The sequence below is a fragment of the Lagopus leucura genome, unplaced genomic scaffold, assembly GCF_019238085.1.
Source record: "Lagopus leucura isolate 7727_CA_CO unplaced genomic scaffold, USGS_WTPT01 Super-Scaffold_73, whole genome shotgun sequence".
Classification (NCBI taxonomy): Eukaryota; Metazoa; Chordata; class Aves; order Galliformes; family Phasianidae; genus Lagopus; species Lagopus leucura.
In genome coordinates this window covers 85,249,997-85,277,942 of record NW_024962252.1, presented here as the reverse complement: position 1 = coordinate 85,277,942, position 27,946 = coordinate 85,249,997, and the positions used below count along the sequence as shown (strand labels likewise).

The following is a 27,946-nucleotide window of genomic DNA, read 5'->3' as shown; positions in this document are numbered from 1 at the left end:
AGTTTGTAATCTCTGCTGCTGACATCTGTTTTGTGAGTCCCTCCACTGTGGTTTCACAATCCATCAGCATGGAATCATCAGTGTGGGAAAACAAAAGTTGTAAGAAACATCTAGGACATTAATATTAACCATAAATGAACTTGGTTTTATTTTTTTGTGACTTGCTATAAAAGACAAGGGCTCCGAGATTTTCTATTAGCAGCAGTTAATCTAATTCAAATGTGGGCAATCTACATTCTATGTAAGTGTGGGCATTTTGTATGAAATCTGTACTTCTGGCCAAGTAGTTTGCTGTACTCAGAAACAGACATAGAGGAGCCAGCTTCCTCATCTCTCTAGATTGCATTTGGTTGTTTCACTTGTACCAAGAGCAGCAGAAATCCCTTAGGACGTCAGTCCTATGAGTCAAGGGAGCAGGTTTTGCCTTAAAAGATTTAACAGGCATTGGTTATACTGATTAGCTGTTGGCTTTGCCTAAGAAGAATCATCTTCTTGAGAAAGTCAAAGTACTATTTTCCATTTTAGCTCACCACTTGGCTTTGTTATCTGAATGTCTTGCACCAGTGTATTTGGTAAGAGCACAGGCACTTCCCTGCATGCTTGAAGTTTGGTGGTAAGCCGCTGAGACATGCACACCCAGTGGAGAGCCAAACTGATCTTTAGCTTTCTCTTAACATGTTAAACCTCAGTGTCCTTCCTCAAACTCCTGGTGGCTTTCATATGTTCACCTTCCGAAGGACTAGGGGACACTTGAACCGCAATGGGGACATCGCTGTTCCTCTTCAAGCAACACCGTTTGTAGAGGCTCCACAATGCTGGTGCAGCTCATCAAACTGGAAGCAGCGGTGAGCTCTCAACAAAAGAACTTGGGATGAGCAACCTGTGGGCTGCTGTCCCCTGCCTAGTGTCACCTTGTGTCACCTGCAGAGACCAGCAGGGGCACACCACTAGCACCATTGAAGATGGGGAAAATTAAAGGCATATACAGGTGCGTTGTGAGACCAGCTGGCAGCTGTGGGAGCAGAGGGAGGTGAGGGTGGTTTTTGGGTGGGGGAGTGGCTCTATGAAGGCAGCAGATGCTCTTGGCTATCATCCCATTTAAAGGTGAAATCTTTTAGATGAAAGCTGAACAAGCCGGTATGGAGCTCAACTGCCTTTGGTACAACAGACTGGCAAGGGAAGATCTCTCTTGTTAAACTGGTTTGTCATATCAGTGTAAGGAAGATGGTGAGCCTAATTATTGCTCGGGGAGCAGGGGAAGATGGCAAACAAGCTTGTTCTATGACCCAGAGCACTTTGCTCGTTGACTAATGCTATCAAAATTTGGAACCCATTAATGTGAATTCTACTTTTGCCATTGCCTGATATTGGCTGTGCAGGGGTGACTGCTGGTGGCTTGCTTATAGTCCCATACAGGGCAGGAGCCCTGGGTGAGGGGCTGAGGCCGAGCGGTGCTACATCAGGGTAAAGCAAGCCGGGGCTCGCACTGAGGTAGGCGGGAGCAGAACAAGGCCAACTGCCTGTCTCAGTCAGCGTGACAGAAATAGAGTTGATCTCAATAAGATCCCAGCTCTTTCTTCCTGCTAAGTTCTCACTTCCAATTTTAGGGTTGCTGTAACCAAACTGAGGAAGAGGTAGTTTATCCTATGGAAGGGATGTGCCTGAAGCCCAGGTGGGAGGAGAGGGGTTGCTTGAAAATGAGCATAACTCAACAATCTGCAGTGCAGGGAGGGCCCATGCAGCTCAGGAGCTGTTCCCATCACACCAGCCATGCATGAGGCAAGTGAACGAAACAAGGATCAGCTCCCTCTATGTCTAATAGCTGCTCGTATCAGAGGAGGCTGGGCTCGGCCACTTGGTCTGGCTGAGCAAACATCTCCAGGCCCACAGGCCTGCACATCCACGAGAATGTTAAAGTGCTTGCTGTGTGCAGAGCTTCCCCTGCCTGCTGCCAAGGAATACTGATGCTCTTTTTGACAGAGATGAGATGCTGACAGCTCCATCTAGTACAGATGGAAACAGGGTGTGGTGGAAACTGGCCCTGAAAGCTAGTAGACAAGCAGCAGCTTACCATGCAAAGCCTCCACCATCAACAAATAGGTTAAGATGTTCTCTTAGGACAAACATTCAGAGTGACTTTATGATGGTTCTATTAGTTTCCCCTGCAGCACCAGCGAGCATAGGAGTACAGCAGGGCTGGTGGATGTGTTTCACTTTACAGCCTCGGTCTTGCAGGACTGGGAGCCTACACATGAACCATGGCATGCACAGCCCTGAGGCCAGATGCTGCTTGCTTTTGGGCAAAGGAACAAAGCTATGGCTTCCCCATAGGAATGGTGCTTGCAGTGAGGGTTTGGGTTTGCCCAGTCTGTACCTGCAGTATTTCTCACTGGGAGCCTGGTGGGCTCTCCAAAGCACTGTCCTGTGCTGCTAGACATGCCCCTCATGCATGTCTCTCTGCAGATCCCAGGCCAGCACAGTTGGATATTTGCTTCTGGGAAGGACACCGTGTGAAAGCAGGGTTTGCTCTTAGGGGATCAATAGGCTCTCTGGGCACAGGGTAGAGTGGATCTCACCCAGCTGAATGCTAATAACGGTGGCCTCCTCTCTCAGGGCTGCTGTTATCTATGCAGTTACCTTCCAATAGGGCTGATTTAAGTAATTCATCTTCCTGGTCTCTTTTTCAAGATAGGAGGACCAGTCTTTATCACCCCAAACTATGAAGCACTGCTGTGGCAGTGACTTCTACTGGGGTCTCTTCAAGCCTCTGGCTCACCAGCTCAGTTCCCCGCCATGGGGCCCTTCCTTTGGCTGCACCAAGGATGGGCAGAGTGAGGAATCTCACCCAGACCCTAGGAAATGGAACTACAGTCAAGTCTGAGCTGAGCATGGCTTGTAAAGGTCCTAGTGCAGCCACATTTAGAGTGCTGTGTCAGTTCTGGGCTCCTCAGTTCAAGAAAGACAAGATATCCTGGAGAGAGTCCAGTGGAGGGATGCAGAGATGATGAAAACCTGGAGCATCTTTTGGACAAGGAAAGGCTGAGAGACCTGGGGCTGTTCAGCCTGGAGGAGACTGAGAGGGGATTCTCATTGCTGTTTATAAATATCTAATGGGAGGAAGTCTAGAAGATGGAGTCAGGCTCTGTTTGGTGATACCCAGAGGCAGAACAAGGGGCAATGGATACAAACTGGAGCATACAAAGTTCCACATGAATATGGAGAAAACTTCTTTGCTATGAGGGTGACGGAGCACAGGAACAGGCTGCCCACAGAGGCTGCAGACTCTCCTCTGGAGATACTCAAGACTCATCTGAATGCCTACCTGCTGCAACCTGCTGTGGGGAGCTGCTGTAGGAGGGGTTTGGACCAGATGATCCCCAGAGGTCCCTTCCAACCCCTAGGAGGTGGCCTATCTGCCAGGTATGTAGAAATACATCTGTTTTGAAGCGCCGTGTCAACGTCCTGAAGAGGAATTGAAATGCTGCTTTGTGTTGCCTTTGTTTAATGGTGTGAACCAGGCTGTGGCTGCCTTGCCCAGCATCGCGGAGCACCTCGTGGTTATCTGACAGCAGCTCCCCGCTGCGGGGCAGGATGAATGGGGCACCTGTCTGCGGGCAGCGCGGGGTCTGTCACTCACAGTCAGCCTTCCTACAAAAACGCAAAGTCGCACGTGGCTTCCCTTCACTTTTCTGCAAAGAGCATCTCGTGCAGGCTCACGGTGGTTAGAACGGGACTATTGGCAAACGCATCCAGCAGAAGCCTCTTAGGCTCAACTCCACTCTACGTCATCGACCCCCTTGAGATGTGCGGTTCCCGCTTCCCTCCGCTGCTCTGACAGCGCCGGGGCGCGAGAGAGGCGCGCGCCGCACGTCCACGAGGAGCAACTGCCGCCGCGGGGCGCGAGCCAGCGCCGCGCCCTTCCGATTGGCTGCCAATGACATCACCCGCCCCGCCCCCTCCCCCGCCCCGCTGCTCGCCGATTGGCCGCCGGGGCCGCCCGTCACCTCCCGCCCCGCCCCCGCAAAGCCGTACATTTACGCGGTAGCAAAAGAGAAAGTAACGAGGATGGTGCGGGTGGCGCGCGGGGCGGCGGGCGCGAGAAACAGCGGCGCGGGGCCGCCAAGAAGCGGGACGCACCGGAGCGCGCCGCGCCGGTGAGTGCGGGCGGGCGGGCGGATAGCGGCGCGGGGCCGCCGAGACACGAGGGGTGGAGGTGCCGGGCCGGAGAATGAAAGTTTGGTTCTGCGCTGCTTCGGTTCGCTGCGGTTATTGTATGTTTTCTCCCCTTTCTTTAGGGAGATGGGCTGTTTGCCCTTTTATTGTCGTTTTTCTAAAGCGTGTCGGGCGGAGAGGCTCCGCTCTCGGTTACAGCGAAAGCATGAGGGATTTTCCTCTTTTTTTTTTTTTTTTTTTTTTTTTTTTAGGATTGCGCCCGGTCCGCCCGCTGCCCGGCTCCTTGCGTGGGGACGCGCGCAGAGTGGGGGGAGCCCCGCGGGCGGCGGGAGCGCTTGCGTTCTGCCAGGCTGCTCTGAACCCGGCGTTTCCTGCTTTCGGCGAGATTTTGTTCTTGTTTAACTCGGTGTTCAAGTTCGCAGCTGTCTCTGCGCGTTGAATCAAAAGCCGATTTCATTCCGGCTCGCTGGAAAAGTTGCACGTTGCCGCCGACGCGTCGGGCTGCGGCGGCTGTCGGCCCTTCGCTCGCTGCGGAGCGCGGTGCCGCCCGCCTCGCGCCGGGGTGTCCGAACCGCCCCGCACCGCCTGCGTGCTGACCGCGGCCTCCTCCCGGCGTGCTGCTCCGCTTGTTCTTCGCGTACGTGCACGTAGCGTTGCTGAGGGGTTGGGAAAGGTTGTTCAGCGAGCGGGCCGGGAGCCGTCAGCGTGGGTTGTGACCCGTGGGTGATGGGTGTCGGGGTAGCGATCCGTAGGTTTATGCGATGCGCTGATCTGTTTTCATCGCCTTTCTCCCCTCGCCGCTCTCCCCTCCCTTTCTTCTTTTGCAGGGGGATCTTGAGTTCTTCTTAATTTGCTAGCTCTCAGCCTCCTCATGCCTCCGTCTCCCTTAGACGACAGGGTAGTGGTGGCACTCTCGAGGCCGGTGAGACCTCAGGATCTCAACCTGTGTTTAGACTCTAGCTATCTGGAACCCGCCTCCTCCGCCGGCGAGAGCCGCCCTGGTCTGCTCGGCGCAGCCGTCGTGTCCCTCAAGACTGCGAATCTCACGTATATGCCCTCATCCAACGGCTCTGCCCGCTCCCTGAGTTGTGGATGCAGCAGTGCCAGTTGCTGCACTGTGGCAACGTACGACAAGGACGCTCAGGCCCAAGCCCACACCAGCACCAGCAGCGCAGCGGCCTCCCCGTCCTGCCCTGCCAACCAAATGGTCAACAGCAATGAGAGCGCCGGTGGCCTGAGCCCCTTGGGCGGGGTGGGCAGCCCGGTGTCGGGTGGCGGCAAGCAGCTAGCCAGCATCAAGATCATCTACCCCAACGACCTGGCCAAGAAGATGACGAAATGCAGCAAGAGCCACGCGCAGAACCAAGGGCCTGTCATCATCGACTGCAGGCCGTTCATGGAGTATAATAAGAGCCACATCCAAGGGGCTGTCCACATCAACTGCGCAGACAAGATCAGCCGGAGGAGGCTCCAGCAGGGCAAGATCACTGTCTTGGACTTGATCTCTTGCCGGGAAGGCAAGGACTCCTTCAAGAGGATCTTTTCCAAAGAAATCATAGTTTATGATGAGAATACCAATGAGCCGAGCAGAGTAATGCCTTCTCAGCCCCTCCACATAGTGTTGGAGTCCCTCAAGAGAGAAGGCAAGGAACCCCTAGTCCTAAAAGGTAATATTCCTCTTTGCCCCCCATGTGCTGTGCGAGCGTTGTGCCACACACCTTGCTGATGGTTGAGCTTCCAGCATGGCTGTGCACTTCTGGGAATGTCACTGTGCCTCAAAATACAGATGGCAAAGCATGTCTTCCATGGGCAGGTGGTGGAATAGGCCACTTGGCAGTGGCGGGGTGGTTGCCTTCCTCTGATGGTTGTCCTTGAGTAGTGGTGGGGTGGGAGTTGAACGAAGGAGGAAGCGTGCTTCCTGGTGGCTGGCTGTATAGACAAAGAATTTCCCCCAGTGTTTTCTCAAGGTATTTATAGCCTGAGGGGCAAAGGTCCAGGAGAGTATACTTCACTTTTAGCTTGCCAGACTGACCTTTACTTAGCAGCTTTATTTTAGTCTATGTTAAACTCAGCTTCTAGGTGCTGGAGATAAGCAGAGGGAGAGCATATGAAGAACGGTAAAGGAGACATTGCATCATTGACCAGCTGACAAAACTCAAGAATCAGTCCAGTCTTGCTTTAATGAAACAGGGTTAGAGTAATGGACAGAAGGAGCTGCTCCTTTAGAAAGTGGTCTGAAAGGGTAGTGATTATATGTGCGTGTGGATGCATACTTTCTGTGTTGTTTTTTTTCCTTCTTTGAAGGCTCATTTTTAAATGTATTTTTACCCTATTCTTTAATATTCTGGGGAGGAACAGTCCCACTTGCCCTGAGGTAGCATCCAAGGAAGCTCCCCTTTCTTCCCTTTATTTATTTCTATTTATAACTATGCTGCCCTCTATAAATCTCTTTGCCCCTGGGTATTTATGCCATTTAGAGGCATGGTTGATAGAGATTGGCTGTGGTACCGCGAAACTACTGGAGGATTTGTCTGTACTTAATTCACTTGAAAACAGTAACTTAGTAAATTGTACAGAAAAAACAGCCTCCATGGAGTGGTGAAAGTATGGGTTGGTCTGATAGTTTAGTTCATTTTCTCCCTTTATGTTCATGGCCATCTAGGAGCTACAAGTCCAGTGCAATACTCCTCTTAGCATATGCTGTGGAAACTTCTAGCTCCAGAAAGCATGTAGTTGCAGTGCTGCAGGCTCCCAGAGTGCTGTTAGTGCCTGTCCTGTCATGATGATGCCCTGTACCTGCTCAAAAGGGAGAGGTGCTCAGTGGGGTAAGGTTACTTCTGAGGTTCTCTCTCTCTCTGATGGCAGTTATTCTGTTGCTCAGTCCTTACAGCTAGCCCTACAGCTTGTACTGTGTGGTCTGCAGGTCTTCCTACCCTTAGAAAAGGGAGATGCTGAAGGTGTCTGTCTTCCATATTTCTCTGTATCACTGAAGCTTCTACCACTTCAGGCTATACCTGGAGTGGGAGGCTGTGGGGCTGCTGGGCCCTGTGGGCAGTTTGTGGGCAGCCCTCTCTGGCCACCATTTCCTGGGTGCTGCATGGGGCTTGGCTGGGTGCTTGTGGGATTACTTGGGCTATTTTTGGTTTTCAGTTACTGAGAAATGTGAGCATCTGTTTCGAAGACCTGCTTAGGAGAAATCCCCTCCCTGAACTTCTTCTGCCAACAGATCTGGGACTCTGCAAGTAGACTCTGCAAGTAGACAAAGGAAGCATAAATCCCTTTTGATTTTTTGGGTGTAAGAATTGGCTGGACCAGGGCAAGCCTCACCTGGGGAAATAAGTGCTCCTGCCATCACCTCACTTTCCTCCCTTCTCAGAGGAGGCTCTAATGGAGCTCCCTTCCAACCTAGGCCACTCTATGGATCTGCGAGTTCACTGTGTAGTAAGGCAGTGCTTAGGAAGTCTCTGCCTCACTTTCTGAGCCTGAGGAGCAGTGCTGGCCATGCAGTTGTTCATTTTCCCCCTGTCAGATAGCATTTTTTCCATCACGCCCCGGCAGGCCAAACACTAACACCATATGTGCATGCAGGCCCGTGGCTGCAGACACCAGAATGAAACCAGAGATAGCTCTTTGCCACTTCTTTTTTTTTTTCTTCTTTCCCCTCCTTTTTCGAGTGGTTTTTCTTGCTTGCTGTAATCCACTCCTAATTTATGGCCAACCCATCTGATGCCTGTGTTGTGTTTGCAAACACTGGTTGCTAACCTAGCCGGCCAAGTTTATGTCCCCCTGATCCGGTGCCACGTTCTCCATCTTTGGTGCTGCCTGTCAGCCTGCGCTGCTCTTTGCGCGCTGCGGTGTCACGTTGTGGGGCGAACCCGATCGGCAAACCCAGGGTTGGGTTACGGCCCCGGCTTACTGCTGTCCGGCAGCAGCGTGGCCCTCGGTGTATTTAGGGTTAGGTGCCCTACTCTTTTTAAGCACTGTTTCCAAAAGCCACACGGCTCTATAGATAAATGTATGGACGGAGTGCCTGACTAGGCTCAAGTTAAAAAGAGGTTGTCTGATTTATTTTTAATGTAACAGACTGACATAAACTGATGCTGACAAGGGAGCACTGGGCTTTACAGGGATTTTGAGAGCTCTGTGCCTCCCTTTGTGTCTCCTTGCTACTTCCTTTAATATGGAGTGTCATTTTCAATTATGCTCTTCAGAAGCAAAGATTTGCTCTGTTCTTTGTTCAGAAGGCACAGCAGCATTTAGAAGACTGACATGACTATTTCATTTCTTACCAAAAAGGTATCGTGTTCTTCACATTGCTGTTACATGGGCTTTAGCAGCCTAAGTGATCAAGGGCTGAAGCTGCTGCTCGGTTGTATACAAAATATGAAGAATTCCTGTTTCTCCCTGTGTGCTCACAGCTGTTCTTGTTAGACCACGGTGTTCCATCCCTACTGAAACCTAAAGGCTTCTTTGTGTGGATGTGTCTTTTTTTGTCCAGTACTGGGATGAGGAGGTACAAACAGTGATCACATTCGCCCTTCCTGCTTGATGATGGCAAAGCTGCATTTCTTCCCAAGTTGGCTCAAAGGCCCAGTGCCCACTTTGCTACCCAAAGCCCAGCAGTTGTGGTGGGACTGTCGTGGGGTAGCAGCAGTGTATTTCTGCCTTACTGGAAGAATTTGCCATCTGTGGGTGCATTAGCTCATAGTGAAAGTGGCTTGCAGTTTTGGGCTTTTTGCGTGCTTTAGTTTGCTCCTGGGACATAAAAATAGGAAGTGGGGAATGCTTTGGCATTCAAATGAAAAGTATTATTTTACACAGAATGAAGTGTTTAGGTTTGGAGTTGAGTGTCTCCTTTCAAGTTAAATTAAATCTACAAATGAACCAAAAATGAGAAAGTGTGGTGTCTGTGCCAAAACATTTCAACAGTTTTTTGTTTTTTTTTTTTTTTAAATGAGAAGAGCTGCCTTTGTCTCCCTAGCCAGTCTCTGGTGGTATTGGCTTCACCTTACCCATCTTCCTCTGCCTTGGAGACCCAGCTGTAGGAGCCTCATGAACCCACAGTTGCCTTGGGCTCAGTTTTTTTAAAAACTCTTCTGTTTGATTGAGGGAAAACCAATCCAGATCAAAGGTCTGATGTGAAAATTTGCTAATAATCCCAGTTTTCCTCTGTGCTGTGAAGTGGTGACTGGAGCGCTGTATGGGGCTTGGGGAGGAGTGGAACAGTGGTGATAACACGTAGTTACTTCTCTGTTCTTGTTCCTGATTTGAGGAGCTTTTTTAAAATCTGGTTTGCAGTCTTCTCATTGCTTGTCTAACAGGAACGTAAATTAAGTGGTTGGGTCTCGTTATAGCAAGGAGCACAGAACCTGCCAGCAAACCACTTCGTGCTCACTGCTGTGGTCTAAGAATAGCTTCAGATCTCTTACCAGCGCTGAAGTCACCTATCAGAGAAGTTGAAACAACTACAAAGGGACCGAGAGACCTATAAAAGGAATAAGCGCCTGCCTTATGTTGTCTCGTGTTAACTCAAAGGAGTGTGATCAACTGCCTTTGGAATACCTGATGTTTTACTAATCTGTTGCAAACACATGATTTATTATTATTATGTAATCCAGCAGTGCCAGTGTTACTTTAAGCCCTAATTGAATTACACTGCAGAGGCATATTCAAGAGTAGAACTTGACACAACGGTCAAAAAATCCAGCTGTCCAGCAAATATGTGCCTGGCACTTATTTCCACTGGAGATCTCCACTGAATAATTATTAGGTCATGGTTGAAATAGGGAAATGTGTATTTTTAAGTGTTAAGTAATGCGTGAGATGCATCCAGTGTGTTTAAAATGTGTTCCCTGTGTGCTGCAGAGGAAATCTGGCCTCATCAGTCACTGGGGGAAAAACTGCTGCTGCTTCTTCATGGACAAAGATTTCACCTTTGGTTTTCAGAATCTGATTGCAGGAGCTCAAATATGTTTGTCAGTAGTAGTGTTTGAGGTTTGAGAAGTTGCCAACTAATGCACATAGGCCTCTATCTTTTTAGGATCTATTCATGCCTTTTTGGTTTTTTTTCCTCTTAAACAACAGCTGATGTTTGTTTTTTTTTACTATGCTTAGGAGCCTAAACGTTTTTAAATTATCTTTGATTTACAGCACCTCTGAAGTGGGGGATCAGTCACTTGTCTTTAGGCTACAACTGTTTCTTTACTCTATGGAAAACCATATTACAATTTCTTATTTACACCAGCAACGCTAAAGTGACAAAATGACACGAATGGGAGCAGCATTCCCATAGTCTTAAAGAATTTTTTCTTACATATTTAGCGTAAGCTTGCAGAGCTATAGAAGTCATGCTCTGCGAAGAAAAAGAACACTGTTAATCTACTTAAAAGACCTAATGCTTTGTCACTCTGTGCAAAAATAAGACCACGTGTGGTGCCTTGGCCTTGTTGGGAAGTTGCTGGTGGGCTTGGGGAACATTGGCTGCCGAGAATACAAGACTGACCTCAGTATGACAACTGACTGTTGCCTGAAGCTTGGTGTCTAGCTGTTCAGCTGGATGTGATGAGAGCAAGCTGGGGAGAGGTAACCTCTTGAGCACTGCACCTGCTTGCTTTAGCTGGCAGGGCCTTCAGGGGTTTTCACTGTGAGCTATGGTCTTAGCGTGATGAATGTGTTGACAGTAGTTGGAGTGGTAGAGCTCTAGTGTGCACCAGTGCCTTTGAGACTTGGCTGGGATGGAAAACCAGCCAGCAGTCCTGGCAGTGCCCCTGCATCCCCTATGTGGAGGCAGGGAGGGATGCTGTTAGGACAGGCTCACCTGGAGGACCACTGCCCCTGCTTTCAAAATGTCTCAGTGTGGTTATTTCTGCAGCTGGAACGTCCCGGGGCAGTCATGGTCTGTGCTGCATGTTCAGCTGATGCTTTATGCCCCAGCAGCTTCAGCAGTGAATCTGTGGGGATTTTTAATGCCTTGTGACTTTTCAGTACAGGAAACTGTTTCAATTAATATCTGTGATGAAGGCAACCTCGTGCCTGGAAGCATCACAGTCCACTGGAAATGGTTTCAGTGCATCCTCCTACTGCTGTGAAAGCTGCTGGTTCCCCAGGAGCATGCGACCTCCAGCAGGTGGTCTCAGCGTGGCTCTGGACTTGTACAGCATAGATTCACAGAGTAGTAGGGGTTGGAAGGGACCTCTGGAGATCATCTAGCCCAACCCCCTGCTAAAGAAGGTTCCTGATAGGAGATAGCAGCTTTTTAAGTGCTTAAAGGACAGAGGAAGATAAGCAAATTCCTTTCTTGCGTGGTGCAGAAAAGGGGATGACTAGATACCAGGGCAGTCTCAGGGCAAGGCGAGCTCTGGCCAAGGCCACACAGTGGTCATTCTCTCACTTTTTCCTCACACAATAGACTTGCTGTGAGACCTTGGACGAGTCATTTTAATCTGTCTCGTTATTCTGTTCCCTGCACCATTTGTAACACTGAGCTCATCTCTTACTTAGATCACCAATTAAGTGTAGTGGACCCAGATCCATCCACAGTCACAGCAGTGCTCTGAAACAACGCATCTCTCTTGTGCAGAAAGTGGGAGAAAGAATAACAGGCACCCTTTTTGCTTCCTCCCTTAGCAGCACATCCTTTCTAATGTAGTACATTGTAGGTTCTGATTTGCCTGTTGACATTTTTGTTGATTTAAAAACCTCAAGGTTCAGTTTTATTTCTCTGTTCTGGTGAACAGATTATCTCCTTGCTAAAAGGAGCCACTGTGAGCAGCTTAAGGTCTGGAAGGAGCACAAGCTTGTCGTCTCCTTCCGCTTGTTTTTAGTGGTGCCCCTAAGAACACATCACTACTCCCACTTTGACCTGAGCCGGCAATTCTGCAAGGAGCCACCAGTGCCTTGTAGGAAAGGAGTGTATAAACAGGAGGGAGAATTACTGCTTACGAGGGTGGACAGGGGGAGGATGGGGGGAATGGTTTTAAACTAAGACAGTTTAGGTTAGATATTAGGAGGAGGTTTTTCACACGGAGGGTGGTGATGCACTGGAGCAGGTTGCCCAAGGAGGCTGTGGATGCCCCATCCCTGCAGGCATCCAGGGCCAGGCTGGATGTGGCTCTGGACAGCCTGGTCTGGTGGTTGACTTTCAACACCCTGCACATAGCAGGGGGGTTGAAAGTACATGATCATTGTGGTCCTTTTCAACCCAGGCCATTCTATGATTCTCCTGGAGGAAGAGCCTCCTATTGCTGTTGCTGCTTGTCCCTACATGAATTACTACTATATTTATTAAAAAGAAATACATACTTTTTTTTCCCTCCCCATATATACATTTGCAGTGGTTTTAAGAGATTAGGAAAGTAAGTGAGAGAAGCTTGCTAGTTGAATTGTTTGTTGCCAGTTTATGATGCCAGAGTGAGATATTGGGGCTTAAGTAAAGCAAGTGGCCAGTAATGTTTTAAAGCAAAAGCTCTTGGTAAAGCAGTTGACCTGTATTATGCTAGTGATGGACTCTAATTCATCTTGGCCATCGTAAGATACTGGGAGTTTTGTCTGTAAACACTCAATGTGATTAACCTCAAGGCAAAGGAGGTTGTGGAGTCTCCTTCTCTGGAGATGTTCAAGACCTGCCTGGATGCCTACCTGTGCAACCTGGTGTAGGGAACCTGCTTTGGCAGGGGGTTGGACTCGATGATCTCTGGAGGTCCCTTCCAACCCCTACAATTCTATGATTCTGTGAAACCATTGTATTTTTTTCAATATTTTCCTCTTAGTTCTGTAAGGCAGTATTACGTCTCTATCAAGGAATAATATACTACTTTTGCCTCCTGCAAAGTACTGTTGTTTATTTATGTGTAGAGGCAAGACATAAGTTAGTTTTGATCTAGCTGAACACATTCCTTGTTTGATCGCTGTGTAATTCTGGCTTTTCTAAGTATAAGTTTTCTCCTTCCCTTGATGCTGGAGTGTAGGTTCTAGCCATGCTTCCTTGTTCATTAGGACTGTTGTGCAATGCTGGGTATCCTGATGGCCAGGATGGAGTGAGCTGCCAGGTGCTCAACCTTGTAGCACTGGCTTAGGTGCCAGTTGGGCTGGCCCTGGTGTTGGTGGCAGTGTGGGGACTGCCTTGCATCTCAGTGCTTCTGGTAGTTGGCTGTTCTGGAGAGTGTGGCACTAGGATATTTCAAGGCAGTTTCCTTTACTGGATATGAAGAAAACTTCATATGCTTTGAAGCAGATTGCTGGAAAGTGTCAAATCAGTGCCAGATACAATTTGTACTCAAAAGGAAGGATTTTTTTTTTTTTTTTAAGAGGTTTTAGATCCAGCAGGAATGGATGGCATTCACTGGTGTGTTGTAGCAGAACCCTGCTTTCCTTTCACACTGTTGCAATGTGTTGCTGGTGTTTCTGATGCAGAGGAGCAGTGGTTTGGGCTGGAAAGGAGCCTGCATTCATTCTCAACAGAAACAGAGCAGCTTGCTCTGTTGCTGGAGTGAAGCTGTCCTGAAGAGGTTGCCCTTAAAAGGGTAAAATGAATAAACAGATGACTGAACCATGAAAATGTCAGCCTTCTCTAAAACTTGCTAATTAAACAGAAACGTCCACTCATACACACCCAGGATTACAGATGTCTGAAACTGTGCTGAGGCCCTTCTCCCTCTTTGGATGCACCGAGCCTGCTGTGCTGTCTCGGTCGTCATGCATCCCAGAGCCTGGAGGTCCCATCCATTCTGCCTCTGTGAAAGCAGACTTGTAACTCTTTGTCAATATAAAACCATTTGTGGTATCTTTATAGCATGAATAGTTTCTGTTCCCTCCCCCATCACTTCCCCTGCCTCCTTTATACATAGCTTTAGCATTTCTTGATGACCTTTTTGTTAATATGATTTCCAGTGGGAGCATTTCGCAGTAGAAGTATGTATTCCTTCAGGGCTTATGCTGACATTTCCAGTGATTATTTAATTGGACTTCATGTTAGTTTAAATCCCCATGGGAGAGCATACTTTTGCTATGAGAAGTTGTAAAGTGTCTAATTTTGAGTTTCTGCTATAAATGTTTGCCCTCCAGGGAGGGCAAGTCCAAACCTCATCTGTCACAACAAAATTGTCACAGTTTGGGATGTAGGACTTAATTTCTTGTTCCAAGTTACATTCTTGTATAGCTTGAGCTCCTCCTCTTACCTTTCTGATCACTCTCTGAGAATAACAGAATGCTTTGAAGGATGCTGTCCTGTGATGTGTCCCTCTCTCCTGTGAGTGTTCTTTTTTATATTTTATCCTAAATGGACAAACTCGATGCTTACTCAATGCATAGGGGACTTCCAGTTGCAAAACTGGAATTTCTTCTTCAGTTCATATGTGTGGTGACTTTAGGAAGGGCTGGTGAGTTGTCCAGAAGCACTAGTGGCATCTCTTAGGAGAGCTGGCATGGAAGGTATGTTGCTTTCATAGGTGGCTTGGGTGTCCAACTTCTGTTTGAAACAAAACTGTTTAAGACAAACAAACAAAACAAAACCAACCCTCAAGCTGAAATCCCAAGAAACATTCCCCAGTAGCAGTTTATATTTATATATCAATATATATATATATATATATATATATATATACCACTATACATATAGCTTGTTTCTAATTAGAACTAGTATGGATGACCTTGTGCTTTCTCACAAGAGAAAAAGCAACGGGACAGCTAGCAACGTGAAGAAGCAAGTCATATGTTCAAGTGTGGATGGTATCGTGGATGAAAATGTGGTGCAGAGTGAGTGGTAGACATGATGGAAGGAAATGAGTGGAGCTGGGCAGAGCCTTTGTCTTTTGGCAGAGGGCAGTGCCTTCGGTGACCTCTCTCCTGCACACCTGGAATGTGTCCTTCAGGGCAGTGAGTTGCTCTGTTCCTGGTGTGAAGGTACTAGAGCAAAGTAGGTAAGAGCAGGTGCTGCAAGAGGCCAGCAGGAGAGGATGTATGGTGGGTGTGAGCCACAGCAAGTTGAAATTAAAAATAATACACAAATGCATGCACGTGTGCCTCGATGCTGAGGGACAGGTAATTCTTTTTATGTGGTCAGACTCTCAACCTTTCAAGGGGGTCTCAACGCAGTTGGGTCAGGGATGTGTTTGTAACTTCTCTGGGTTGGAACTCATCAATGAAACAGCGTCTCAGGGTAGTTCCCACATGGAAAAAAACTGCCCTCACAAGTTCTCTGGAATGCCTGGGCTTGCTTTTTTTGGGTATTTTTGTTTTGCTTTGTTTTGAAGTCCCATTGGCAGCTTGATTAGAGGGAGAGACTAGATTAGATTGAGTGTATCAAAGTGGAAGCTGTCCTTTGTGAACTATGTTTACTTTCACTTTTTTGTTGTTTGTTTAATCTTTTGCAGCAAGGCTGATGCCAAATGCCGTGTGGGTGATGGGGAAAGAAGCCCTGCAATGGGTGGTATGAACCTCCTGCAGACAGGCGAGAAGCCTGCCTGTAGGTCTGGAAGGGAGACGTAACTCATGTGTTGGTGGCCACACGAATGCAAAAATCTGTAGTTATTTATATCTATGTGTTCTCCCACCCCCAGTTCTCCAAAATCAGTGTTGATTCTTGAGACCATTGAGGATACTTACATTGCAAAAGGATGGTGAATGAGGTTTCTGTTCTGAATAGCTAAGTATGGTTGCAGTTATGTTTTGTTTTGTTTTGTTTTTCTTTCTATTATTTAACAGCAGAAATGTACAGGAACAGTCTTAGCATCATTGTATCTCCTTGTACCTTGACTAAATTGAGATGTCAAGTGGGCTTGATGCCTCAGTCTCCATCCAGTCTTTTTCATGAAAACAAGCAAAACCCCCATAGTTTTCTTGAAGTCAAAGGAGCTAGTTCTAATTTTGTTTGAATGTGGTTTGACAGGTCCCCACTAGTTATGAGAGAAGAGAATCATCCTTCTCATCTCTTCCTTCTGAGTGGGCTGAATACAATATCTTCAACCACAGCACAACCCTTGAGCTCTCCACAGCAATGAGCGTGAACCTGGCCATGCTGAGGGGAAGGATGTCTGTCTTGGATAACAGGAGCACTCCTGCCATGCTAGAGTTAGCCCTGTTGCTCCAAGAGGTGTGGAATGTGCTGTTTTCAATAGTGTCCTGAGCATTGCACACCATGTAGGCTTAGCCCTGCTTGAGGCAAAAGCAGAGGAAGGCTGAGGGAGTACTGCAGGAGAAATGTGGAGAGAGAGCATAAGGGAAGACCCCTTCTGTGTCATCTGATGGAGGTAGGACTGATGGAGCTCTGGTTGGGTTAAAGCCCAGGTTCAAGGCCATACATTTCTGCAGGGCATGGGTTGGTATTGTGAAGACATGGTCCCAGCGGTTGTCCCATCTTGAGAGTAGTTTTGGCCACGACTGGCAGAGAGCTCTGCTTCAACCTGTAAAGCTGCTTTTCCCTTGGGGAAGGAAGCGAGCTGTGATAGATTCAGTGCTGAAAGCGCACCCAAGCATGCAGAGAGGATACGCAACAGCACGACCCAGATGAGCTCATGCTTGCTAGCAGGTGCCTCAGCACACCCTGCACATGCAGTGAGAGTGGGGGCCAGGGCCAGACTCTGCTGCCCACCTGGGGTGGCACAGGCTGGGCACCCCCAACCCACAGCACACCTCTGTTTGTATGAGCTCAAGTCGCGTTTGCTTAACCTTGAGGCATCCTGCACTTTGAGTTGACTTGACACAAAGTCATCTGTTCATTAATAACACAGAAGCAGTTTAATTGTTGTCTTAGTGGAAAAATACATGAGACTGTCATCAGCTGTTGCTTCTGGCAATGGTTTCTGCAGTAATGTAAATAAATGAGGTCACAGGTTTAAAGGAACAGGCTGTACTTGCACAAATTCAAGGCGTCATCTTAAACAGATACGCACCAATTGCCTGAATGTCTTATATTGTGGTGCTGTGCTCGTGCCACAAACGTTAGCTGCTTAAAACGGTAACATTTTGACCTCAAACACATTTAGCTGTAGGGCTCAGTTTGTTGTGTAGGTCCTGTTGCTGTCACACAGAGCAGAGCTCAGCGCTGCCCTCCGCTCCCCGTGAGGAGCTGCAGCCACCATGAGGCCTCCCCTCAGCTCCTCTGAGCAAACCCAGCGGCCTCAGCTTTTGTCACACACCTTGTCCTCCAGGCCCTTCTCCATTTTTCTAGGCCTCCTTTGGACACTCTCTGATACATCTTTTTCTGATAATTCACAGCCCTATGGGATTTCTGCTTTTGTTGCATGTGAATTTTGGTTTGGTGGTTTTGTTATGTTTGTTTTTTTTTTTTTTTTAGGTTGCTTTGTGGTGTTGTAATTGAGGATGAGTGGATCCAAAAATCCATCTGAATAGCTTTCAAAGCTGTATAAAAGGTCTGTTTGTCTGTGGGGATCACGTGTTCTGTCTAAATGTGGATCCCGCATCTGCAATCTGTCATGTATAAAAAATGTTCCTGCTGTAACTGCAACAGGTATTGCTCTGTCAGGGCTTTTTGTGTTGCTTGACTTTGCCTAAACTGTCCCTACTGTGGGAGAGGAATCAAGGTAACTTTACTATGGGGTACGAATCTCTTTTGAGGTAGGAAATATGCTAGCTCTACTGAAATGTATCACAAAGCAAACCCTTGCTTATATAGAATTACAGAATATCCTTGTGGAAGGCATCCACAAGGATAGAGTCCAGCTCCTCACTCTAGACAGAACCACTGATGAAGAGGTATTGCAAAACATGGAGAAGGAAGGTGGGTGTTAATGTACTCCTTGCCTATTTTTTTTTCAGTTTTCTTCCCTTATAAATCCCTTGCACAGAACGTGTATAGATAAAATATGTTGGTTTTGCTTTCTGTAAAGATGGCTGTTCCTATTATGAGGTCACAGTCCTTTGCAAAACTGGTAACCGTGTTTCTACCACACATTTTGTGTCTGCTTTGAATTATGCGCTCCTTTTCATGATGGCAAATGACAGCTGCTATTTGGCATGACTTCTGTGCTGTTTGCCACTGCTTGATTTGCTCTGAGCTCTGGCTCCTGCCCAGCTGCTCACCTGGCCTCGAGAGCACAGGGTGGCTTCAGAGCTGGGAATATGCCCACAGCTGCTGCGTGGCGGGGGTCCGGGAGGCATCATGCAAAATGTCTGTGGGCAGGTGGTTGCAAAAGGCCTGAGCAAACAAGTATGAATAGCTGGAGTGTATACAGTGCTGATTTGAAGCTTCCTAAAAGTTATGACATCTCAGACAATCCCTAGCCTGTGGTCATTCACTAACTGTTCTGGCAGGACAGAACGGTGGAATATTTCACACAGCTCATGCAGTGATAACTGCAAACATCTCTGGCCCTTCACATCAATGGTGAGCAGAAGCACTGCCTGCTGATGCCTTCGCTATATTGCAGGGCAGACTGTCTGCTTCAGAGGTCCTGCTTCCTTCATTCCTTTCCTTAGAGGAAAAAAGACTGAATATCCAAGTGTGTTGGACATCCTTGCATGCCTGTTGCTTTGTTTGGGTGTGGGTAGGTTCAGGCTCCCTGACAACCTGCTCAGCAGCTGTTTTGGAGCAGCATGTGGGATGTTCTCTGTATCCGTGTGAGGGCTGTCAAACTGGCTGGATGGTTCAGGCTTTTTACCACGCTCTGGTTATTAAAGCTATGTGATATCTTCGAAGATGGAGAAGATGGTTTACAAGCATAGCATTCTGTAATGGTGTAGCTGGCATGTCTGCTAGCATTTTGCTTAGTCAGTGTGTTGCGCCCGAGAATTTGAATGGAGGTGTGCACACAGCTGCTTGTGAGCCCCATGGCTGGAGCTCAGCACTACCGTGCATGCCACTGGTTCTTCCCAGTGGATGTGTTGCCTGTCTGCTGCAGCTGCAGTGGTGAAGGCTTTCTGTATTACAGTTAGCAGCTGAAAATCTGCTTTTAAAACTCAGCTTGCTTGTGTGCTGGTGAGAGGCTTCTCACCCATGTGTTGTGCCACAGCCCATTTTTACATTTCTTTTCCCCTCTACGTCTGCATCTTGTTGCATCCTTTCTGGATGCCTGTTCTTGTCCATTATTCCATTGGTTGGGTGTCTGAGGCAGTTCAGGTTAGTGATCTTATATAACTGGTGTCCTGGGAGGGAGCTTACCGTAAGTTCTCCAACTCTGCTGTGTGCTTAGGGTGGCTGGTGAAAGGTGATGTCATGAGTGCAGCTCTGAAGAGTGCTGAAGCAGTGTGGTCCTACATCCACCTGTGGCTGCTGGCTCCCAGAAGGCTGTGGCAGAGGTGGAAAGTGAGAACTGACCCCAGGGCCACTGGAGCTGCTTATTCTTAGGACTGGTTCTTGGGGATCCCCACGAGTTCTGGGTGCTGTTTGAACAGTTATTTAAGCTGAATGGATTGCTTGCCTGCACAAAAGCGGTGTAAGTGTTGGAGTAGGGTTGGGTTGACTGGAATGTGGTCAGGGTTCAGCCATTAGCTTAGGCTGTTGGTTTGGGTGAGCTGGCAGATGGCGTCATCATGGTGACCCTGGTCTTGTTGTTCTTGAGCAGCCTGCAAAGACTTTTCAGCCTCCATAAAGACTGGGTGGTGTAGTTTGCAGTTGAGCTCAGACTTTTGTCCTTGCCTTTTCTTCTGCGCTGTGCCCTGTTACAACAGCTTTGTGAACAGAGATTGCTAAAGCAGATGTTTTTGTGCTTTGTCTGGTAAACTGCAGAAACAGCTGAAGATGAGCATGTTTTTGAGGCATGGGAAATATTCTGCATTTTGAGAGTGATTCATGGGTTTCTGGGAAAGTTAGTTACTAGCAGTATGTGAAGGACAGGAGGAAGGTGAGCTCAGACAGGCCCGAGGACTTCTGTAGCTCTGTAGCATGCTGCATCCTGGTGTCCATCCAGAAGTGCCCCATGTGGAGGCAGTCAGACCTGTCAGGGTTTGGTTTGTGCTTCCTTGTCCCATCTTCTGGTGTGTGGCCATCATCTGGTTTTGGTGCTGTCTGAACGATACGAACTCACCTGCCCTTGTGCAGAGGAGGGGACTGAGTTGGGGGATTGCTTGAGAAGTGGAGAATACAGGAAAGGAAGCAATAAACCTCCTTTGTGCAAAGGGTAGAAGGCCTTATGGCCACCTGCCTTCAGCAGAAGGACCCAGGGCTGCCTGCATATTGTGAGCCTCCAAAGGAAGGTTTGGGATTTAGAATTCACCCCTGTCATAGAAGTGAGGTCTAACTGTGCTTGTTTCCCTCTTGTTGGCCAATTGCAGGAATACAGATAGTGTACATGGGTTGTAGCTGGGCTTCTCCCTTCTCAAAGCTGACTGTGGCCTGGTGAGGGGCACTAGTGCTGTCAGATACAAAGATGGGTGTCTTTCTGAACCAAAGCCTGCGTGATGGCTTTAAAGTCTTCCTTCTGCTAGATCACTGTGAAAGAGCATGGAAAAGGCGAATAACCTTTTAGAAGGAGGGGGAAAAAAATAGCAGGATGGTGACATTCAGCATCTGTTTTGGCTGGTGTAACTCTTTCTAGTAATCTACGTGTAGTTTTCCCCTTCCTGGAATTTTTTGGCTTTCATTTAACAAAGTGCAGTTGAGCCCAAGCACTTGGCTGGTCTCAGCACAACATGTGGCCCCATGTATCGTGCTCCAGCAGAAACCCACATGTCTGTGGGTGGCAGGGGGGTATGGCTGCCCTTCTCCTCCTGCCCCTCTCTTCCCAGGCGCGGAGGCGAGCCACCTGTTAACATTACATCACTGGCTCCCAAGAACGCCGTCGTACCAAAGGCCCCAAACAAAGTGGTTCTTCTTGTATTGTTTGCGCTCAAAGAGCTGATGTCATGCCAGCTGATGTCATTGTGTGCTTTGTGTAATTGCTATGGAAACTGGGCAGGTGGGGAGCCCAAGGCTGATGTAATTGCCGAATGAGGTGTAGAAAGAAGCTCTGCTTTTCTTCCTAGTTCTGCAGAGCTGCCCTCCTGGAGGGGGGGCAGAAGGGGAAGAAAAAAGAGGGAAATTGCTGCTTGAAAAAGCCAGCAGTGTGACTTGCAGTAGAGCTAGGGGAACATGAGCCAAAAAAGTGACTTCTCCCTTCCCCCTCAAGCCCATTTCCCAATCCATATTAATGTCCTAAAAATAACCTGCTAGATATATTCAGGCAACTGGGACAGAAAAGGCAGAGCTGTTTGCCCCATGTTAGGCAGGCACCTTGGTTGTTGTTACATTTCAGGGTTTGGCATTGCTTTGTCAGACTACGCGGGCATGTGCTGTTCTCAGGAGTAAAGGCTGCGAGGCTGCATGCTGTCCCTGAGAGCTGCGGTTGCCCCCATAGAGGTCTCTAACCAAAATATCTGCTTGGTCTCTCTCCCCAGGAGGACTCAGCGGTTTCAAGCAGAACCATGAAAACCTCTGCGATAACTCCCTCCAGCTGCAAGAGTGCCAGGAGGGGGGGAGGCAGCGGTGCATCCGCAGTGCCCCCCACACTACCTCAGTCCATCCCCACCACGCCAGACATTGAGAATGCCGAGCTCACCCCCATCCTGCCCTTCCTCTTCCTCGGAAATGAGCATGATGCTCAGGACTTGGAGAAAATGCAGAGGATGAACATAGGCTATGTAATCAACGTGACCACCCACCTGCCCCTGTACCATTACGAGAAAGGCATGTTCAACTACAAGCGGCTCCCAGCCACTGACAGCAACAAGCAGAATCTCAGGCAGTATTTTGAAGAGGCTTTTGAGTTCATTGGTAATTATCCTTCACTGGAACTACTTTCTCCCCACTCCCCCCCTCCCCTCACCTATTACAAGAATCTGGAATGAATTTTATGCTTTGCTAACTACCCTGAAGGCTGTGTAAGGTCATATTTACTTTTGTTTAGATTGTCAGAAATACTGAGCACCTCATGTTTCTGCTGATTCTCATTTCTGGCACATCTGACTAAGTAGCCCAGAGGTACAATTTTATCCATTGATAGCTATGCCTACCTCTAACCCTCCAAATTTGGGTCTTTTCCACCCCTGCTTCTCCCAGCTGAGATTTTTGTCATTCCCTCTTCGTGATTCCTTTGCATTTTCTAGTCTTCACGGTGGCTCCTGCCAAATTTTTATAGTAACTATTTTTAATGACAGTTGAGTCTTCCCTAACTCAGTTTTATGAGAGAAATGACAAACTTTCACACTCCGCTTATTTTATCATTAGATTTGTAACTTCAGTGTATGTGTGGGTGAGTGAGTAGCAGTGAAAAACTAGTATTAATAAGCTTCAAATTCCTGTAGGCTGTGAGACAGTTCACTGTGAAAATGCAGCTCCATCTGAAATTGGGGATGTAGCTGAGGAAATGAAATTACTGTGTCAATCTGAACCTCGCTGTGATTTACGCAGCATATACCTCATCCAGTTTGGTTGGGGGGGCTGTGCCTTCAGCTCTGGTCATCTCTATTAAGCCCAGACAGTCGTTTTAAGTGGAGCTGGTCATTGAGAACATTAAGTAATACTGAAAGCTTGTGAGGACCTTTCCTTGTTCTTCTCTATATATTCGTGGGCACAGCTTCCTGCAGTGTACACACAGAGCTCAGCCTTTTGCAGCGCTGTGGATGTCTGCTGGTGTTTATCCAGTAGCAGTTCACGTGTTTAGACGTTTCCTGAAACATCCTGGTGTTGGGGAGGAACCATGGCTGTGATTTTTTTTTTATTATTATTTTTTTTTCCTCTTGCTGAAGCTGGGCTAATCTTATTATCAATAGTTTGGGTTTGGTAGTGGAAGCCACGATGACAAAAGCATACTTCTTTGCCACATCACAGCTGAGGTCCTTAGCTGACCCCATGGACTTATTGAAGTGGACTCAGGGCTGTCTTCCTTGGTTCCTGCTTTCAAAAATAGACTGTTTATGGCTCCTGGATGAGAGCATCTGCACAGCTCCTGTGGAAATTGAGCCTGCTTGTGCTGGTTCTGTGGGGTGCGCTTGAGCTCACCAAGGATCCAGCCCTGGTCATGCAGCTGGGGCCTAGGGTGAGAAACCCAGGCTTAGCATATTCTGGTCCCATCTGCCTTGGTGCTGGGTCTCAGTGCTCTTGGCTGCTGCTGGTTGTGGCTGTGTTCTGGTTAGCAGGAGATCATCATGCAGTGTACGTTATTTCAGTGAAGGTGAGTAAGCAGAATACTGCTTGTACTGTAGTTTTGATGGCAGGCAGCATTAGTACTCAAATACAACTCAATGTTAGAACTCAACAACTCAAACTCTTTAAGTTACAGACTATGTTTTTTTTTAATTGGTTTGATGACCTTACTAAGGGCAGAGAAAACAGCCTCTCTCTGAAAATGTTTAGAAAGTATTTTGAAACCCATTTTGCTTTCCTCTTCAATAATTATAGCTTGAGGGGCTAGCTTTGTTTTTAATAAACAAATATTTCTCCATTGAGGTTTTTCTCCATAGCAAATTTAGCTAGCTGGGAGAGTAACTAGTCAAAGTTTTCCCTCCCTCAGGGTAAGCTTTTTAAATTTCATTTGAGATAATAGGGAAATACGTAAACAGTAGATCATTGGCATGTATCTATTTAAACAAATTAGAAAATGAATATAAGTTTTAGTTAAGATTAAGGGCATAGGAAGTGCAGCTCAAAACGTGTGTTAAAAAGTGTTTGGAGTTTTGAGTTTCTTAAATACTGGCTGATAGAAACATAGAATCAGCTTCCTTTAAGTTTTTGTAATACAGGTGTAACTTGTAAAATAAGATGCACTTTACTCTCTGTGGGATTGGATTCACACCAAAACCTGTAAGCTAAATTCATCTTCTCCTCCAGGTTAATAAAAGGAAGTAGTACACTGAAATGTCACATCTTGAAAGCTTTAACTTCCATTTTTAAAGTAAGCTGTGGGAAATGAAGATGCCATGGCAGTGACTTCCTCTTCTTTCCTGGGTCCTGTGCTTCCAGGAGCTTTTTTTGCTTTTGCATCTCTCTGTGTAGATGATATGTTTTGATGGAGAGCACATGTACATCTGACTGCACGTGTGTGCTGTCCTTTTCCTCTTTCCCCTCGTTCTTTCCTCACTGCTCCTAGAGAGATGTTTGGGAAAGGTAACCTTCGGCAGAATGAGGTGCTCCAGTTGTTAAGGGGCAGAGATGATGACAATAGCCTTTTCACACAATGAAAGTGATTAAAATTGGGCTGGGAGGCAAAGATTCCGTTGAAACAGCCAGAGTTTGCTGTGTAAACTGGCCTGTGTGCTTCACATGAAGTACTTTGATTCCCTAAAGGAGAGTGGACTAGAGAGGAAGAGGAGGAGATGCTGCTGTGCTTCTAGCCAAATAGAGCAACTTTTCACATCAAGTGACTTCACTGCACTGAGCTTTGCTAATTTACTAAATAGCAGAAATCTTACTTTCTTCTGTTGTTCTTGTTTTCAGAGGAAGCCCATCAGTGTGGAAAAGGTCTCCTCATTCACTGCCAGGCCGGAGTGTCCCGATCTGCCACCATAGTTATTGCGTACTTGATGAAGCACACGCGCATGACCATGACGGATGCCTATAAATTTGTGAAAGGCAAACGACCAATCATTTCCCCTAACCTTAACTTTATGGGGCAGTTACTGGAGTTTGAGGAAGACCTAAACAATGGCGTCACACCGCGAATCCTCACACCAAAGCTGATCGGTGTAGAAACTGTTGTGTGATGGTGAAGCTGCAAAGAGGTGGTCAGTGAAGGGGTTAGCCTGTTCTTCACCTGATTTAGGGCAGTGAGGGGTGGGCTGTGGGGTTTTTTTGTTTGGTTTTTTTTTAGCTTTTGGGTGGGGAGGGAGTTGCAGCAAACTTTTTGTGAATAAAAACCTTTTTTTGTAAGGAAAGGTTTTTAAAAGAGATCCAAGAACTTGGCCATGTTTGGGATGCGGTTGTGATTTCCTTCCCGGGCACTGATAGAGCAGAGAAGCTTTGGAGCAAAAGGAGTACTTTTTAAAATCCAAAAGCCAAGAAGAAATATTGGGCTTTTCTTTTGTTGTTGTTGTTTGTTGGTTGGTTGGTTTTTTCCTCCTCCTCCTCCTCTCCAGCTACTCGTAGAGTTTATGGCTAAGTAGTCTGTGCAGGTTCATAGACTGAAGAAACCTAAGTTGAAGACAAAACACAAACAGCCAAAATAAAGCGGAAAAAACTTGCTGAAGCATGAGGGCCTTCGTTCCGCAAAGGCGTTGCTACAGATCACCTAGCAAATCGCTCACTGACGCAGAGGAGATCAGAGCAGCTTAAAAAGTCTGCAGGCACTTTTCACACTCCTGACTCAAACTAAAGAAGATGAAAAAAAAAAGTTTATTTGGCGTGTTTCATGTTCCAGTTCTATTTTTCTATTTTGGGGTGTAAGGTTTTAACAGAAAGGGACTTTGATCATTCTATGCCATATGCCTTCACTGGCTTCTTGTGCAATAATAATTTGGGATTTGTTTTGAGTGTTCAATCCAATTAGAGTTGGCTGCCCACTAATAAGAAGATAATTTTTAAAATCTAATAGTGCTACGGCAGCTGGCTTGGTTCAGAAGGGATAAGTGAAAGCAATTATTTTGTTCCTTTATATGATTTTGATCCTAGTTACAGTGCCATAAACCTTGTTACATATGTATATCAGAATGTACAAAAATCGAGAACGAGCAAAGTTTATTTAAAAATATTTTTCGCACAAAATATTGGTGTGTTTCAGTTGTCTATGTAAAAGAAATTTGATTATAAAAGCAAAAAATCCTTTGGGAAATGTGTGTCCTTTTATTTCTTTAGCAGTTTTCCATTTGCTTCTGTTGGATGGGCTTTTGGTTGTGCTTGATTTTTTTTTGGGGGGGGGAGGGGATTGTTTTTGTTTGCTTCTTCTTTTGCAGTGTACAATGCCCATTGACAAAGCTGATACCTTTTGTTTGACATCCCTTCTTCAGTGTCCTGTTCCTGTCCTCTGCTGGTGGAATGTGTTTTCTTTATTTCTTGCTGTACTCTTGCATCCCTTGCTTTCAGTAGCCATGTTTTTATCTCCTGGAAATACATTGAACTTGGAGCTGTTCAGATGAATTTGCATGACTGGGGTGGGCTTTCTGGGACAGACCTACAGCTCAACAGTTATTTAAAAAAAAATAAGAAATAAACATTTTTCCAATGATTCCTTTTCATCTTGCTGCAATTAGCTTACCTTCTGTGTTTCAGAACTAGTTTCTAGAGAGAGATGAGTGTCCTTCTGTTTGTTTGGTTGGTTTTTTTTCCCCTGGCCTCTCCAAACCCTGCTCCTTTAGCAGTTCCATGATCCCTGGTCCTGCTGGAATTTTTCCTTCTCTTTGCCCGCTTTTCTTTCATCCTTTCCCTTTTCCAGTTGTGTCACTGTTAAGTGTGGTGTGTATCGCAAGGCTTCTGCCCAGCAATGTCCCTTAGGTGGCTGACTTCTTTTGCTTTCATTGTTTGTCTTTTATTTTTTGTTTAAATTAATGGTATGGTATAAACTGATCTCCGCCAGACTGTTACCAATTTAAAATTTGTTTTAGCCTATAATGAGCTAAAAAAAAATTTCTCGTACGATTCTGTTGTGCAAGCTGATATATCCCAGGAAACCTCGTAGCTGTGAAGGTTTTTCCTAGGTGAAAACCAGTGTGGACTGAACCAAGATTAAAACAGGACCTGTCAGAAAACTTATGTATAATCACATTAGACATGTATATTTTTGTGGACATTTTACTTAAAATGTTGTTACTATACCGATATTTTCTTGAAACGTATCCCTTTATTAAATTATTTTTCTACTGGAACTGATTTTTTTTCTTTCCTATGGTTGGTCCCTTCAGTGAGATGCCCTTGGCAGGGAGCATTACCCAGACTTCAGGCTCCAGCTGCTGTGAGTTGAGGAGAGCATGCTGCAGTAGGAGAAGACATCCCTCCCTAAAGATGGGCTCCTTGCTTTGCTATTGGGCTCAGCCTTTTTCAGCTGTTCTGCATGAACTGCAGATGGCTGCACCTGGGTCAAGTTGTGAGCGGGAGAGAGGAGGTTAAAAAAAGCTCCTTGCTGCTTGCAGCTCTGTGATTCAGAGGAAGGGAAAGAGCAGCAGGGCTAGCTGAGATTGTAGCAGCCTGCATTACTGGCAGTAGGATCTGCATGATGATGCTGGGGTTCTACAGAGCAAGTGGAGTACACGATGTAGGACGTGGCAGTCTTAAGCCTAAGGGGAGCAAAGAAAGACTAAATTCAGGATGAGTCTTCAAGGCCTTTTGTTACTGTTTGCTGGTGCCTTGATCCTGCTCTCCATTTCCTTTGTGGAGAAGACAAGTCTGAAGTCCTTGTCCCACCCACTTGGCAGATACAGGCTACGAGTGCTTCAAGATGGAACAGTCATGGAGGCAGCATCTTGTATGGTCACAAGGTCTGCCAGCCAGTGGTTGGGGAAGGTTCAAAAGCACTCCCAGGAGCTAATGGGGCTGAGGCAGGAGCTGTGAGGGGTGTAGGAAGGCACCCAGCAGGCTGGGAGCACATAGGACTCAAGGCCTGACTGGGTGCAGCAGGGCTGGCTCTGGGCCACATGCTCCCAGCGGACTTCTGAGGAAAGGGAGATTCAGTGAGGAGGGCAGAAATAAATTATCTCTTAGCAGAGTTAAGGAGGCAGTCAAAATTATGAGTGGCTGATGGCTGGCTCATTAGCAGATGTCTATTTTCGTGTGGCCTGTTTGCCCTCTTATAGGTGCACAGGTGTTGACCAACATCAGGTTTACAACAGTGGGAGCACAGCCTGACATGAAGGGCTGATGGGAGAGCCAGGGATTGCACAGAGTACAGCTGGGCATTCTGCTGGCAGTGGAAGAAGA

General features: G+C 47.0%; 1 protein-coding gene across 1 annotated transcript; it reads left to right on the top strand.

Annotated features, from left to right (window-relative positions):
- Positions 1–4,091: 4,091 nt before the first annotated feature.
- DUSP10 (dual specificity phosphatase 10) lies at positions 4,092–26,898 on the top strand. The gene is given in 5 exon segments (XM_042892242.1): positions 4,092–4,154; positions 5,001–5,840; positions 21,502–21,578; positions 21,580–21,877; positions 24,539–26,898. Coding segments are annotated over 4 exon segments (1,437 nt in total). The 5' UTR covers positions 4,092–4,154; positions 5,001–5,044; the 3' UTR covers positions 24,805–26,898.
- The last annotated feature ends 1,048 nt before the right edge of the window (positions 26,899–27,946 follow it).